The following is a 15,221-nucleotide window of genomic DNA, read 5'->3' on the forward strand; positions in this document are numbered from 1 at the left end:
TGGGGGGTGGGGGGTGGAGTCCAGCTGCCAGAACAGCAGGATCCACTTTCAGCTCCCTAAACTGTCAGGAATTACGCCCCCCCCAGACACGATGGTCGCTGAGGAGCATCCACCACCCCACCCCCCAGTGCTGCTGACAGACTTCATTTGTCCTCGGGGCAGAACGGAGTGGCTGAGGGTATCTACTTCAACAATAACTGCCCCCCACCCATCCTCCCTCCTCCACTGCTTCAGACCACTAAACCCCCCAGGCATGAGAGGCCGGGGCCTTAAACTACTTGTCAACAGGACGGGGGGTTTAATCCTGGACCTGGAATGACCCCCCAGGCGTTGGGTTGGTTGGTCTCCAGAGTCCAGGATCCAGAGTCCAGCCTGAGGTCCGACTGGAACCAGACCCCCGCCAGAGGAACTGAACGCTCCTCTGATGAACACCATTCTCAGGTTCCAGAGCCGCTCCAGGCGTTCTGTCGGAGTGAAACCCGACACTGAGCCGCTGCCCCCCCCCGTCCTAGAGTCGTGTTCAGAGTTTGAAGTTGGTTCTCGCACAACATCTGGACGTTCTCCTGATGTGGTTCTCCGTCCTGATGCTGCTGCTGGGGGGTCAGAACGAAGACGCTGAAGTCTGCATCTGGATCTTCAGGGTGTTCCTGAGTCTGAAGGTCACTGACAGGGTTTTTACTACTAAACGTGGTGAAAACCAGTTTCTGTCCAAGACCTGTGGCTGAACTTCAGACGCTGCAGGCTGCAGATCAGCCAGCGAGTGTGTGTCCAACGAGTGTGTGTCCAACGAGTGTGTGTCCAACGAGTGTGTGTCCAACGAGTGTGTGTCCAACGAGTGTGTGTCCAACGAGTGTGTCCAATGAGTGTGTGTCCAACGAGTGTGTGTCCAACGAGTGTGTGTCCAACGAGTGTGTGTCCAACAACAACCATTATATGGACCAAAATGATAATTAGACTGACTGCAGTGTGTGTGTGTGTGTGTGTGTGTGTGTGTGTGTGTGTGTGTGTGTGTGTGTGTGTGTGTGTGTGTGTGTGTGTGTGTGTGTGTGTGTGTGTGTGTGTGTGTGTGTGTGTGTGTGTGTCCAACCTTTACAACGGAAGACGTTTAACCCCTTAATGTTAAAGGTTTATTATTATTATTTATGATAATGATTATCGTTATCATGGAGACGGCGTGGGGGTGTCAGAGCGTCAGCTGGGACGTTTCATCTCCCCACATGGTGGAGTGTAGCTCTAAACGGTTCTAATGGAGACGGGACAGAAGGGTGAAAGAAGCCATCAGAATCCATTCAGACGTTTCTGTCAGCTTCAGCCTTTGCTTCAGCTCCAACAGCGAACCGTCCTGTGGACCCTCTGACCGGCTGGGAGTCAGACCCTCGTCTGAGACTCGTCAGTCGCTCCTCCAGCGTTCTGCTGGCAGGAGGAACTCGACTCATCAACACGTGCCGTCGCCAAGTCGCTGCCGAGTGTTTGTCGGGCTCCCGCGACCGTAAACTCTGTTCAGACGTGATTATTCCACCATTAGGCCCCCGGCCAGAATGCAGCCGCCCCCCCCCCACTCGTCTCCTGACGCTGACTCGAGTCAGAGCAGCGCTGAGCGTTGGCACTGAGTCTGGATCTAATGGATCCATTAAAAGCTGATGACGTCCGTACGACATTTACATCCAGCAGCATCCGACCACGAGAGTCACAAACGCACTCTGGTGTCCGGTTCAAGCCCCGCCTCCTCCAGACCACTGGGCCCACTTGACTTTTAGAACGGTCCGTCCTCCAGTCCGGGTCCATCAGGGTTTATTTGACGTGTAGGAGCCTCAGCCATCAGTTTGTGTTGTGTGAAGGTTCACACCTGTACAGGTGGGGGTAAAGCGACTAAACGCACCCCAACAACAGAGAGTTAACAGCAACTCACCTCTCCTCCCCCATCAACACCTGACACCGACACCCCCCCCACACACACACACATTTTTCTGACAGCAGGTCCTTGATGGTCCTTGATGGCGTACCTTGGGAGGATGGGGACCGCCCCGTTGTGATTGCTTTGCGGCGGCGCTCTGATTAGCTTCTTATTTAAACATGGAATCCATTTATGACTCCTCACCTCTTCACCCCCTCCCCCAACACACACACACACACACACACGTCTGAGTCCATCCTCACCTTCCTGATTGGATCTGGGTTCCTGTGACTCTGAGTCAGAGCTGGTGGTGGTTTCTGTTCCATCGTCTCACCGATCAGGATCCAGGACAGAGACCGGTCTCCCTGGTGACGACCACATGTTTCTCCAGGCTTTGAAGAAACGCTCGGAGGGTTTTGAGTGGCGCTCCACTGAGGGCCGAAATGCTGGCCTAAGATTGCCGGGGCCTTTGATGGGGGGCCGAGAGGCTCTCTGGCTTCCTGCGCCGCGTCGGGACGAGACGATGCCACTAATCTGGACACCCCCCCTCCAGAGCGACGCTTTGAAGACGTTCATCTGCTGGTGAGATTAATACACACACACACACACACACACCTTACCTCTCTTCACAGCCATCACAATGCTGTCTTTCACTGCTCGTTGCCATGGTGACCAGAAGCACACTCAGCTCCTTGGCAGCTGACCCCCAACTCTATTTGAATAAAGAAAAATTCCCTTTGGAAAAGCCCCGCCCCCTCAGTTTCCTGTAGCGACGGCGAGGAGATTGGTTTGTTCCCGTTGGTTTGTTCCCGTTGGTTTGTTCCCGTTGGTTTGTTCCCGTTGGTTTGTTCCCGTTGGTTTGTTCCCGTTGGTTTGTTCCCGTTGGTTTGTTCCCGTTGGTTTGTTCCCGTTGGTTTGTTCCCGTTGGTTTGTTCCCGTTGGTTTGTTCCCGTTGGTTTGTTCCCGTTGGTTTGTTCCCGTTGGTTTGTTCCCGTTGGTTTGTTCCCGTTGGTTTGTTCCCGTTGGTTTGTTCCCGTTGGTTTGTTCCCGTTGGTTCTCAGAGCGATGACGGATTCATTTTCCTTCCAGACAATCGGTTTTATTTCCAGACTCTGAGAGGCTGGATTGGATTTGAGGTTGTGTTGCCATGGAGACAAAGAGCGGCTCTTTTTCCCGTTGCACTAATGGGTCGTGGCTTCCTGTGATGCTTCCTGTGGTGCTTCCTGTCAAATGGCGCCGGGACAGCGGTTCTGGTCATGTGGGCGGGGTGTGAATGACGTCCAATCAACAAACTCACAAATATTGTTCACTTTCACACTGAGAGAAGGGGAATGCTTCGCCATCCAATCACAACGTGTTTAAACACTGTAAAGATTAGTCACCTGATTTTACAGCTCGCAGCCCTGCAGCTGAAAGTATGGCCTCCTGGGAAAGCGTCGCCGTGACGATGGTGAGAGTCAGCGGAGCAGGACGAGTGTTTAGAAGCTCTTTTCTTTAGAACCAACACACAAACGCTGTTAGCGTCAGGCTAGCAGAGAAAGAGCTCAGTGTTCGGGGGGGGGGGTCGTAAATCAGCCTTTCCCACAATGCCTCACACCACAGAGGAGTCTCTACAGGTTTCCTTGAACAACGCGGTGCATTCAGGGGTCTGTGTTTGGAGACGTCATCGAGTGCCGGCGTTTCTCTGCTCCGGTTCCCCTGAGGTTCTGATCACATGACCGGTTTGGACCAATCACCAGCTGAAAGGTCGTATTTATTCACTTCAAACAGGTCAGTCACACCGACGGTGGGTTTTATTCTGACAGCTCTTGTCTTCACTCTGGAATCTATTTGAATGTTCACATCGTTCTCAAACCTCAGATCTAATAATCCCAGATTTAATAATCCCAGATTTAATAATCCCAGCAGAGGGTCTGGATTTAAGCCATGGGTCCAACTCACTTATGAAAATGAGCTTCAGCTGTCGCTGATTTACCAACAGGACCTGGGTTAGACTCATCTCCTCAGGTGGAACCAAGTCTGACCCCCCCTGTCAACAGCCTGTCCATTGGGGGGGTCATGATGACCTCTGACCTCCACATTCCTGAGCCACATCCTTTCGTCGCGTCACCTTTTCCACTTTGCAGCTATACATTAACTGTATTTGGTTATGGAGGAAATGGGACAGCATAAGCCCCGCCCCCACCCCCCACCCCCATGGGCGGAGCTACTGTGGAACAACAGGGAATGAATCCCCAGGAGAACGAGAAGTTCAACTCCAGCAGCGGCGTTCCTACAACGCTAGGCTCATGCCAATGTGCCAACCACCATGTTAGCTGATGGTTAGCATGCTAGCCGTACTGCGTATCTCCAGCCCCCGTTGGACCGCCTGCGCCACCATCAGGCCCTCCGTCCCACCTGAACCCGTCTTAATTACCACTTGTCTGCAGCGAGCTGCCCCCCCAGACTGTAAACACAGATACTGTCATAAGGCGCCTGAAGCTGATTGGTCCACACGGCGCTGCTGGTAAACAGTGATTACTGTGCCGCCGCGTTTCATCTGTCTCAAACATGTAATTCTTGTAATTCATTCCGCATAAAAGCGTCTTTGGTCTGAATGCGTCTGGAAGCCAGTCGCCGTGGCGACGACACGCCGTGACACGTGACAGACGGACAAAGCTCGCCGTCCAAGAGGCGTCAACATTTCCTCTGCTGCCTGAACGCAACACAAAGGAGGAGTTTAAGCAGCGGAATGAAAACACCGAACGTCCCCGACGGGCGACGCGTGAGTCAGCTGAACAACGGGGGCAGAGCGGCGCCCCCTGGGGGCAGAACACAAGCCTCTGAAACTGGGCTGTCAGGGACTCCCGAATCCAACGCCCCCACGTCCACCGCCGCTCGCCTGATTGGACGAGATGTCAGTGTGGAGTGTTTGGTTGGGTCACGTTGATGGTGCGTCCTGCAGCCCCAGTGTTGTCGTACTCGACCAGTCCGGTGCTCTTCCTGTGGAACCACAGGTCATGTGACCTTTGAACCCTCGTCTCATTGTCCTCTGGCTGTTTCTGGTTGGAATGCGGCCCGATGCTGCAGTCAGGATGTGATGTCAGCGCAGCACCTGGTGATTTACGCACGAGGCAGCGAGCGAGCTGATTGGTTCAAACCCCCGCCGGCCCTCGTGAGGAGCGCTGGGTGAGAGCTGTGGACTCCTCCAGTCCGTCCCACGTTCACCAGTACCAACCCCCCCTGCAGTAATCACAGGAAGCTGGAGGCTCCAACAGGAAACACCCTCCATTGTTCTCCGCTGGTCGCCAGGCCCCGCCCACCAAGCGTTTCTACGCCCCCCCCCATGATGGGACACTCCCATGAGACTCATGTTTTCCAGGTCACATTCCATTTCCCTCTGAGGCGTTCAGTCGACTAAAGGTCGACGTGCTGGGAGGAGAAACGTCTGAAGGAGTGTTTATGAGTTCTGTTCAATCCGGTTCTGTTCAATCCGGTTCAGTTGAATCTGGTTCAGTTGAATCTGGTTCTGTTGAATCCAGCTCAATAGAATCCGGTTCAGTTCAATCTGGTTCCGTTTAATTTGGTTTCGTTGAATCTGGTTCAGTTGAATCTGGTTCAGTTGAATCCGGTTCAGTTGAATCCGGTTCAGTTGAATCCTGTTCTGTTGAATCCGGTTCTGTTGAATCCAGTTCAGTTGAATCTGGTTCAGTTGAATCCGGTTCAGTTGAATCCGGTTCAGTTGAATCTGGTTCAGTCGAATCCGCTTCTGTTGAATCCGGTTGCGCTCCAAAGAGGCTACAAACCTGAGCTCTGCATTTCGGTTTGATTGAACTGATGTTTTTTTCCAGGCGTTAGAATTTACATTTTGTACGTTTGGAGGGCCCCCCCACTTGTAAAAACACACTTAACATAAATATAGAGTTCCTGTTTGTTTTCCACTCCAGCGCCCAATAGCCAGTCAACAGCGCCCTCCACGCGTCCTTCAGAGCGCCGGCCAATCAGCAGCCGGAGTCATCCCCTGGACACGAGGCTGAGCACACTACAGAAATCACTTTAATAACACGGTGGACGCCGCGTTTAGAACGAGTGGCGAGTCGCCTCGAGGAGACCCAGAATGCACCAGGACTACGAGGACAAACGGTTATGGAGAACCGTTAGCCGCTGCTGTCAGAGTTAGCATGGGGCTACCTGAAAATCAATCAATCAACTTTTATTTATATAGCGCTTCATCACATCTGAAGACATTTCAAAGCAATAAAATGATGTTTTTAGGGCATATTCACGTTTACTTTTTCAGATTTAGATGGTGGGACTCATCGGCCGTCACCTCCACGTTAACATAGGTGTTTCTAAACTGTGATTTGCTGGCAGGTTAAACATCTCAGGTTGACGGTTTTTTTTGCAGTTTTAGCTTGAGATTCTAACCACTATGAATTAAACATCTGCTGGATTGAGTTGTGTAACAACAAGAAAACAATCATTTAATCTGGGAGCTAATCCTGGTCGGTATGTCCCAGTAGTAGCTGGAATTAAACCAGTTTAAACCAGTGAACGGACTGACCTCAGATCAGCTCATTAACCGCTTCAGGAACCTTTTCTATTATTCTGTTGGTGAACTCGACCTGATCCTTGTAGCCAATCCCTGCTCTCGCCTGGAGGCCGTGTGATGTAGATGATGTCGTTTTTAAATCCAGGAATCTGGCTTGTATCTATTACACACTGTACCCCCCACCCCCCACCATAAAGTACCTGGTGTAGTGTTTCCTGAGAGTCCGTTTGATTGTCTGTGCAGATCTGGAGATTATATTTCAGCCCTGAGGCTTTGGAGCGGCCGTATGTCTCTGAAGTCCAACCGGTTCTCCTATAATCCGGTTTTAGGTGAGAAACTACCCCACCCCAGAGAGGTGGGAGACTACCCCACCTCAGAGAGACGGACGCCTCGTTTCTCACTAATCCGTTTCCCGGAGAGCGTCCAGCAGGGATCGTTGGGTTAACGGCGTTCCATGTCTGACCGCTGGATGTTTAATCTGCACCAACAGAAACCACATTCTACCCCCTCCAAGGTGGAAAAGTTCAGCTCCTCTCTGGAGGCTTCGCCCCCCCTCATTAGTCTGGAGCCGTCCGAGTTGAGATACGCTAATAACGTTTGTTCCTCTGCACACAGGAAATGAACGTGGCAGCCAATGAGAATGAGTCATGGATGGTCTAGAACACGGAGGCGTCCAGCAGGACTCAGACGTCCAGTGTGAAGACGCCTGATGGTGTCTCTGCAGGTCAGGGATGTTTCCAATGGGGGAGGCTCGCCAGTGAAAATCAGGCTTCTAATCAGGGCATTTGTCGTCATGACGACTGATCCAGTTACAGAACAGAGGATGGCCAATCAGAGGACGACGGAGAAGTTGAAGCAACAAAGTCTGTCAGAGCTCACAGGCGAGAGAACAGGGCGTCGCTCTGAGCAAAGCATCATGGGATTGGTCAGTAACAGAGAAAACACAGAATGTCCGGAGTGTCGGAGGAACTCAGCACTGGCAGCCAAAGAGTTAAAGGGGCCCTATTCTGAAAATCACACTTCTCCAGGTCTCTACATATACATAGTGGTCCTCCCTAACCCGACCAACTCCTAGAACCTGGTAAACAAACACTTCCTGCATCATTAGATATTTGGACTTTTAGGAAGTCACGGCTCTGAACGACTGGATTCCACCACAAAGCGCTAGAATAGGTATTCTTGACCTCAGACTTTGCATTCTGCTATTGGACAGAGTATTGGACGATACTGATTGGTGGACATGCTCAGGGGCGTGGACGATATGGACTGGTTGACACGCCCAAGGGCGTGGCCATCCCCAAGTCGGACGTGAGGCAGCAGTCTGTTGGAATGGCGTCCGTCAGAGGGAGACATGATAGTTGTTCAGGTGTTGATTGTACAAATCAACACCAGCGTTTATTTTTAATCCCATCAATGGAGAACAGAACAGACCGTGGTTACATTTCATGTTTAATGTCTCTGTGCAGCTACATCTCCTGCTCGTTAGTTTGTGTGTGAACCACTTCACTCTAGCCTGTGTTAGCAACGAGGGTCAGTCCAGACGGGGCTTTGTCTGAGACTGGTCCTCATTCAGGATCACTCCCCACCATAGGGACCAAGGACCTGCACCCTGGACCAAGGACCAAGGACCTGCACCCTGGACCAAGGACCTGCACCCTGGACCAAGGACCAAGGACCTGCACCCTGGACCAAGGACCTGCACCCTGGACCAAGGACCTGCACCCTGGACCAAGGACCAAGGACCTGCACCCTGGACCAAGGACCAAGGACCTGCACCCTGGACCAAGGACCAAGGACCTGCACCCTGGACCAAGGACCAAGGACCTGCACCCTGGACCAAGGACCAAGGACCTGTACCCTGGACCAAGGACCAAGGACCTGCACCCTGGACCAAGGACCAAGGACCTGTACCCTGGACCAAGGACCAAGTACCTGTACCCTGGTTAAGGTTAGTCTCACCACATTTATCTTTAGCAGTTGTCTGTTAGCATGTGTGATCAGTGCTATGTGGCTAATTAGGTGGTGCTGCTTTGTTTGGTGTTTGCGTGTGTGGCTCCAACGTGTGTGTGCTAAACCTACAGTACCTACTGTAGGTACAACGTGTGTGTGCTAAACCTACAGTACCTACTGTAGGTCCAACGTGTGTGTGCTAAACCTACAGTACCTACTGTAGGTACAACGTGTGTGTGCTAAACCTACAGTACCTACTGTAGGTACAACCTGTGTGTACTAAACCTACAGTACCTACTGTAGGTACAACGTGTGTGTGCTAAACCTACAGTACCTACTGTAGGTCCAACGTGTGTGTGCTAAACCTACAGTACCTACTGTAGGTACAACGTGTGTGTGCTAAACCTACAGTACCTACTGTAGGTACAACGTGTGTGTGCTAAACCTACAGTACCTACTGTAGGTACAACGCACCAGAGTTGGGCTCACATTTGATCTGTTTTCTTTTTGTCGGTTAGCATGAATGAAGTCATGCTATGCTAGGCTAAGTAGGGAGGTCTCCTTTGTTCGCGTCTGCGTATTGCGTGTGTGTGTGTGTGTGTGTGTGTGTGTGTGTGTGCGTGCTGGACCTACAGTATAAAACTAAAACTCAGTAAGCTGGTTCATATTATCTTTCCTATTACCTGTCAGCATAAATAAAGTCAGCTAATGCTAGGCTAAGTAGGGAGTTGTGCTTTGTTTCGTATTGTGTGCGCGCACGTGTTAGACTCGATTGCTTGCTGGTCGTCATAGCAACAACGCTCACAGTTCTGTCCTCCTTATCCAGAATCAGAACATTGGTGTCCTGACATTAGTGTCCCTCTTCCTTGTGCATCCTTTCAGCCCACAGCTTGAAGGGACGTGGGGGGCCAAACTGACCCAGTGGACACCCATCCTGTTGGTACACAGCTGTCCTGCAGGACTCTTCATTCCCACTATTGAAGTAAAGGTATGTACAAGTCATATTTTATACAATGTTTTAATAAAATTGGTTAGACTAATTTTCTAAATACAGTTGTCTATAGGTGTTAGTGAATGCACATGTGTTGATAGTAGTTCAGTAAAAAATAAGAGTGTTGTGTATTAGAACATTCCAGCAAGACAGTAAGTGAAGTGAAGACTTTAGTATAAATTTTTTGAGACAGATTCATGTATGTCATGTATTGTTTTGGCTCCTTATGTCGTTACGTTTGGTGTACCCCTCTACAAGATCCACTTTCCAAAGGCTTTTGAAGGGACAATGCAGAGTCAAACCTCACCAGACAGAGACAACATTCTGTTAGTGTTGTAATATTTTAATATTTCAAACAAACATGTTGTAAAATTCTGTTGGTAATTGTTCACAACAAAACACAGTAAAAAGTAACCATACAAATAAATAAATTAGTAGCAAGTACCAGGATGTATTTTGAACACAATTTTTCTAAACAGAGAAATGAATCAAACAATATCAATAACAGTAAAGATCTATCTTTGTGTTTTATTGAACAGGTTTTGTAGCTGACATGTTGGACCTCATATGTGACAAAGTCTTGGTGGACCCCGTGCCATACACAACTGAGATGTTGTCCATTCCTGTCCCCGAGAATCTGTCTGCCCAGTGTGAGCGTCCGGACAAGGAGGAGGTCATTGCCAGCTACATGACCAGGGTCAACCAAGACTCGGTCTAAATCCAGCGTAGTGGCCTTCGTCTTCAGGAAACTCCTGGCGTATGTGAAGGACCCCACAGGCTGGAATGACGACCCGGATTCTGTGTCCTAAGTAGCCCCAGCACCAGGCAACAAAGGGGCCATAGGCCAGATGTCTGCACCGTCTACAGAAGGAGGACACAAAACTATTTATTTCACAATGTTTTCAATCCTGAGTATTACAACTGTTGTTGATCTCCTGACAGGATGGCTCTGTGTTCTCATTATTATTATTGGATGTATTGTTTTATGTGAATAAATGCTTGTATATGTCAACAGAAATGGATTGTGAATACCAAAAAATGTTCAACATGTCTATTAATAAGATAAAAATCAAGGTGTCGCAAATACAATATATTAGACTTTGTTGTACCTATACTGTATATGTCATGTTACTGCATTAATGAAGGAATGCCTAATGAAGCAAAATAAGACATAACTAGTTTTTATTCCGACATTTTTCAAAGAATGACTTACCGATGTATTGGTCTCAGACTGAAGGGCCACACTCGGCCCTCAGTACGTGAGCGGCCGTTTGTAGGGTGTACACGTTTAGGCACACAGGCTGGAACCCAGGATGTTGAGTCATGAACGGAACCTCATCAACCTGCAGACGGCTCCTAACCTACAGTGAGAAACATGGTAAAGGTCATTTGAGTTTATAATGGTAAAAGTAGCCGAATACCGTAGAGACATAACTTTGTGGTTTAGCTGTGAGCTTGTTACTTGTATCTCCAAACAGATGTTTTCTGCTTCTGTTGGCACACATTCAGTGTCCACAGGGACACCTGTACAACAGGTGAAGACACCTGTACAACAGGTGAAGACACCTCAAAATAGAGTAGATAAAGGCATCACTGCAGTATGGTTACATCATTAACCTGGTGTGATGGTAGCAGGTGTCAGCTCCGTGTGTCTCGTCACAGAGGACTGCCTCAAACATTTAGCAGCTTAGTAACGGGTTAAATCAATGTGATAGAAAAATAAAGTCACTTAGCCGTGAGCAGGAGCTAGCATTAGCCACATGGTAATAACTATCAGAACCACCATCAGACTTTACTGTCACTTATAGAAATACAGGAACATTTTAACAGTAAACACATCTGTACATATACTAAACACATAATAAGACATGTGACATTATTACTGTGTGATGAGAGGCGGGAGTAGAAGCTAAAGTAGCTACCGGACGATGCTAACGTCCTGTGATGACGTAGGTTACACAACAAAACAACAGAACCAACTAAGTACCGTTCACACGGACTAACCAATCAGAAACGTCCTGCTGCAGCCGCACCGTTGGTGTTTCTGTAGGAGCTTCTGGGTCCGACTCAGGGTCATAGATGTACGCCGACACGACGGGTCCTCCAAACGCCATAATGCTAACAAACGTAACGCCGGTCAGTGTCCCGTTAGCCTAACGCTCTACCTCAGAGGGGCGTGGCCCAGGTGAAGGAGGCGTGGCCCAGGTGAAGGAGGCGTGGACCAGCGGAGCTCATTAACATACTGCAGTCGGAGGCCTGAAACGAAGCGTTTTGTGAGTAGCTCAGATGAGGGATTTTGAAAAGCTGATATTTAGGACCACAGATCACTTTAGGTCAGAATATCTGAATACAGTCTAGTTGGACGTCTGGCAGCTGAATGACATTAATGGGACCTTTAAATCAGCCTCCATTTGCTGATGAAGCTCATGTAGCATTAACCAGAACTGGAGGCGGGGTTATCCTGGATTAGTCAAACCGGACTCAATCGATCCCTGATCGATGACCTCCAGGAGGGCTGTGGTGAGACGTGAACCTGGATCCTCTGTGTCCCAGCAGGACCAGAGAACAGAACACGTCTGTTGGGCCCCTGTCGCGCCCCCTGCTGGGGGCACTCTGCTCCTCTGCGACGTGACGCCGCTCATCTCCCATGATGCTCCGCTGGAACTCAACACGACCCGACTCGTTACTTCCATCCCATCAGCGACTGAAGCGGCGCGCAGTTCCGTTCAGGGAGAAAATCGATCCTAAGTGGAGATCGGCTCGGCGTCACGCCAAGAATCAGTTTGGGTTCCTGTTCCTCTGGGGATTAGAGCAGAAAGCATGTCGCCTCCGTGTGGATGCCCCCCCAGCACAGATCTGTGATGTCATCAGTGTACTTCCTCACATCTCAGGTCTCTGAAGTGAACCTCGTTAATTTAACAGTGATGAACAGAACAGTGTTCTCCTGTAACAGATAAATAAAGTCTCCTCAGTCTTGCTGGAGATCCACACAGAACCAGTCAGTGACAGAAATCCTTCTTAGTGAATGAGATAAAGGAGCTGATAACAATAACAATAATAATAATAATAACAACAATAATAACAATAATAATAATAATAATAACAGTAATAATAACAACAATAACAATAACAATAATAATAATAATAATAATAATAACAATAATAATAATAATAATAACAATAATAATAATAATAATACTAATAACAATAATAACAATAATAACAATAATAATAATAACAATAATAACTAACAATAATAACAATAATAATAATAATAATTATTATTATTATTATTATTATAAATCCTGCCTTTATGAAGTCGAACAGATTTAACTTCTAAAATACACTTTTATCCGTGTCACTATAGTGACAGGATGGCTGCTAAAATAATAATCACAGGCTCAAATGTTTTCCAGTGAAATGTTTGGGGGGTGCTGCGCCCCCTGCAGGGCTGATCCAGAACTGCTCCTAAACAGCGTTTTTTCTGGATCAAGTGTTTAATAATTGTAGATTCTATTTAACTTGTTCTGTGTGGTTGTGTGACGCATGCTTGACTCCCATTGAACCTGAATGCCTTCCCATCATGCAATGCGTTCCCATCAGCGACCAGGCTGTGTTTTAACAAATATTATCTCCATTAGGCGCACAGATGTGTGACAGAACATTTCTGCTAATTCATGTAATTGTGTGCTGAGCAGTGAAGGCAACACTCCAGCTGATTACGCAGTGATGTTCTGAGTGTCCAATCAAAGCGTCTTAATTCAGTTTGGCTTCCTCTCCTGTGTTCATCACAGCCCCCCCACCGGCGGCCCCCAGCGTCCATCTCCACAGACCGGTTTAACGTCAGAGCGTCCTTCAAGGTGTGGGGGGTCCGACAGAATCCATCGTTTAGAACGAAACGTTCAGAACCAGAAAGAAAGACAACAGACAGACTGACCCACAGACAGACTGACCCACAGACAGACTGACCCCCTCTGAGGCGTGTCTGGGTGGGTGACCCGTGGGGCCAGAGGGCTGTGGGGGGTCATGGCGTCCGTGATGACTCATCTGGTCGGGTGCTGGCTGAGGCTCACTAGAGGACACTGTGACCTGATGGTGGTCTTGCAGGCTCAGGCCTGTGGCGTGAATGAGACTTGGTTCCAGACAGGAAGCAGAATTTCTGGGATGTCCTGAAAGCCGCCTGCAGCCAGAAACGCAGCGTTGCCTCAGTGATTGTCAGGAGCTGTGAGCCAATCAAACGGCGTTCTTTTGGTCGCCCACGAAGTTTCCTTCTTGGGCTTTGGCTGTGTGGAGCCGACTATCACGGGACTCTGGTGTTCCTCCAGCCTCCAGGGGGCGCCACGGGTCCTGACTCACAGATCGTTCACGTCCATCTGCACGTGTCAGACGGACTCCTTCAGGTTCGGGGTAACACCTCCTGACAGGTTGATGCTCATCTTCTGCCAACCCCCATGAATCCTGTCAGGTGACATGTTGGAACGGAACCTCTGCTTGTTTGGTTCCACTTTCTCCTGGTCCAACTCCCCTGTTCCACATGTAAAGACGTTTATTCATCGGTTCTCCTTCGCTTGACTTTCAGATAACGATTATCAGACGAACGCGTAACTCAGGTGACACGTCTCACCTGAGGCTCAGGTAACTCGTACAGGAGCTGTTCCTGCATTCCTCAGATTCCGCAGGCCTTAAATGTTTACCTGCTGGCTAATCATCAGCCCGTGTCGGTTCCTCGTGGCGTGGACGGCGTGGAGGACGGCGGTCCATGACGTCAGCGGATCGCTTCAGAACGTCTCCGGCTTTCTTCTCTCAGTTGTGTGAGATGTTTGATGGCTTTTGAAGAGCAGATCCATCTTTTTTCTGGCGCTGCAGCTCTATCTTCACAACTTGAAAGGAGACTGTGAATGTGGTGGGGGCTGTCGGAGCGTTTGTGCCCCCCCCCCCCCCCCGGGCCCTTCTCTCTGCTGTGGCTCTAAATCTGTTTCAAAGCTGATGGAAAACAACCGCAGACACGTCACCGGGCAGCACGGACCCACGGGGTCGACTGGTGTGTGGGTCAAGTCTCAGGCAGAGACGTGAAGACCTTTGACCTTTGGTGCCGACCCGCCTCCTGATCTCTGGGGGGCGCTAGCCTGATCTCTGAGTCCCATCACAGCCCATTGGCTGCTGCCTGAGTCTGCGTGGCGTTGGGTTCGATGCCCACGTCTCTCTGCAGAGCATCACCACTATTACACATTCAAAGCTACCGCATTCATTCATAACAGCTTCAATTAAGAGCACTTATTATGTGTAAATGTATTTAATTATAAAAAATGAAGTCAGACAAGTCTTCTCTTTTGTGTCGTCTGATCTGAACTATGATGGTTTTATTGGTGTCTTTATTCTTTAATGTTATTTTCACAGCTACACAGAACCAAATTGTGCAGATCCACGTCCCCCACCATCGCCAGTAAAGACCAAAACAAAGAGAATCATGGGAGAGAAACGTTTCCTTCATCCACACGCTGATATATTACGATGTGTTCTCGGTATATGAAGACATAAATGGATCTTAATTCAGCGTCAGCAGGTGTTTTCACACCCATCTCCATCTCTAACACTCAGTAATGTGGTCGTTTGTGCTGAATCTTAATGGGCTGCTTTCAGAAGTCTGGGGCCACGTGGAGGAGGGACCTCTGGAGACCGACGGTCCAGCTGAGACCCCCCAGGACCAGCAGGAATCAGCAACTCTGAGATTCACGAAATGAGATGTGAACACCGGCAGCCAGAAGCAGAGCTGCTGTTTATAGAGAAGGTGATGCCTTAATAAAGGAGAGACAATAGAAGGATGGAACAGCGTGGGACCGATGCTCTTCCTCTGT

The 15,221-nt window shown here is 49.2% G+C and overlaps 1 protein-coding gene across 13 annotated transcripts; it reads left to right on the forward strand.

The window, feature by feature from the left end:
- The first annotated feature begins 87 nt into the window (after window positions 1–87).
- Window positions 88–10,490, forward strand: LOC137594612 (basic salivary proline-rich protein 1-like). 13 transcript variants are annotated; one of them, XM_068314245.1, is made up of 6 exons: window positions 2,497–3,664; window positions 3,876–6,754; window positions 7,041–7,733; window positions 8,017–8,373; window positions 9,258–9,363; window positions 9,625–9,896. In XM_068314245.1, the coding sequence occupies exons 3-6, from the start codon at window positions 7,666–7,668 to the stop codon at window positions 9,703–9,705; spliced, it is 612 nt and encodes a 203-aa protein (XP_068170346.1). In that variant the 5' UTR covers window positions 2,497–3,664; window positions 3,876–6,754; window positions 7,041–7,665; the 3' UTR covers window positions 9,706–9,896. The 13 variants fall into 13 exon arrangements, 9 of the variants coding, with proteins under 9 accessions (XP_068170342.1, XP_068170341.1, XP_068170346.1 ...); XM_068314246.1 differs by having other exon boundaries at window positions 6,669–6,754; XM_068314247.1 differs by lacking the exon at window positions 3,876–6,754 and having other exon boundaries at window positions 7,041–7,149; window positions 7,235–7,733.
- The last annotated feature ends 4,731 nt before the right edge of the window (window positions 10,491–15,221 follow it).

This window comes from Antennarius striatus, chromosome 4 (assembly GCF_040054535.1).
Source record: "Antennarius striatus isolate MH-2024 chromosome 4, ASM4005453v1, whole genome shotgun sequence".
Taxonomy (NCBI): domain Eukaryota; kingdom Metazoa; phylum Chordata; class Actinopteri; order Lophiiformes; family Antennariidae; genus Antennarius; species Antennarius striatus.

What these genes read in the sequence shown, in the direction of transcription:
- LOC137594612 (XM_068314240.1), top strand. Translation starts at nt 2,274, where the DNA reads ATGTTTCTCCAGGCTTTGAAGAAACGCTCGGAGGGTTTTGAGTGGCGC. An exon ending in GTACCTGTACCCTGGTTAAG is followed by an intron (nt 8,374 to 9,257) that starts GTTAGTCTCACC and finishes GCATCCTTTCAG; the next exon opens with CCCACAGCTTGAAGGGACGT. An exon ending in TTCCCACTATTGAAGTAAAG is followed by an intron (nt 9,364 to 9,624) that starts GTATGTACAAGT and finishes CCCCTCTACAAG; the next exon opens with ATCCACTTTCCAAAGGCTTT.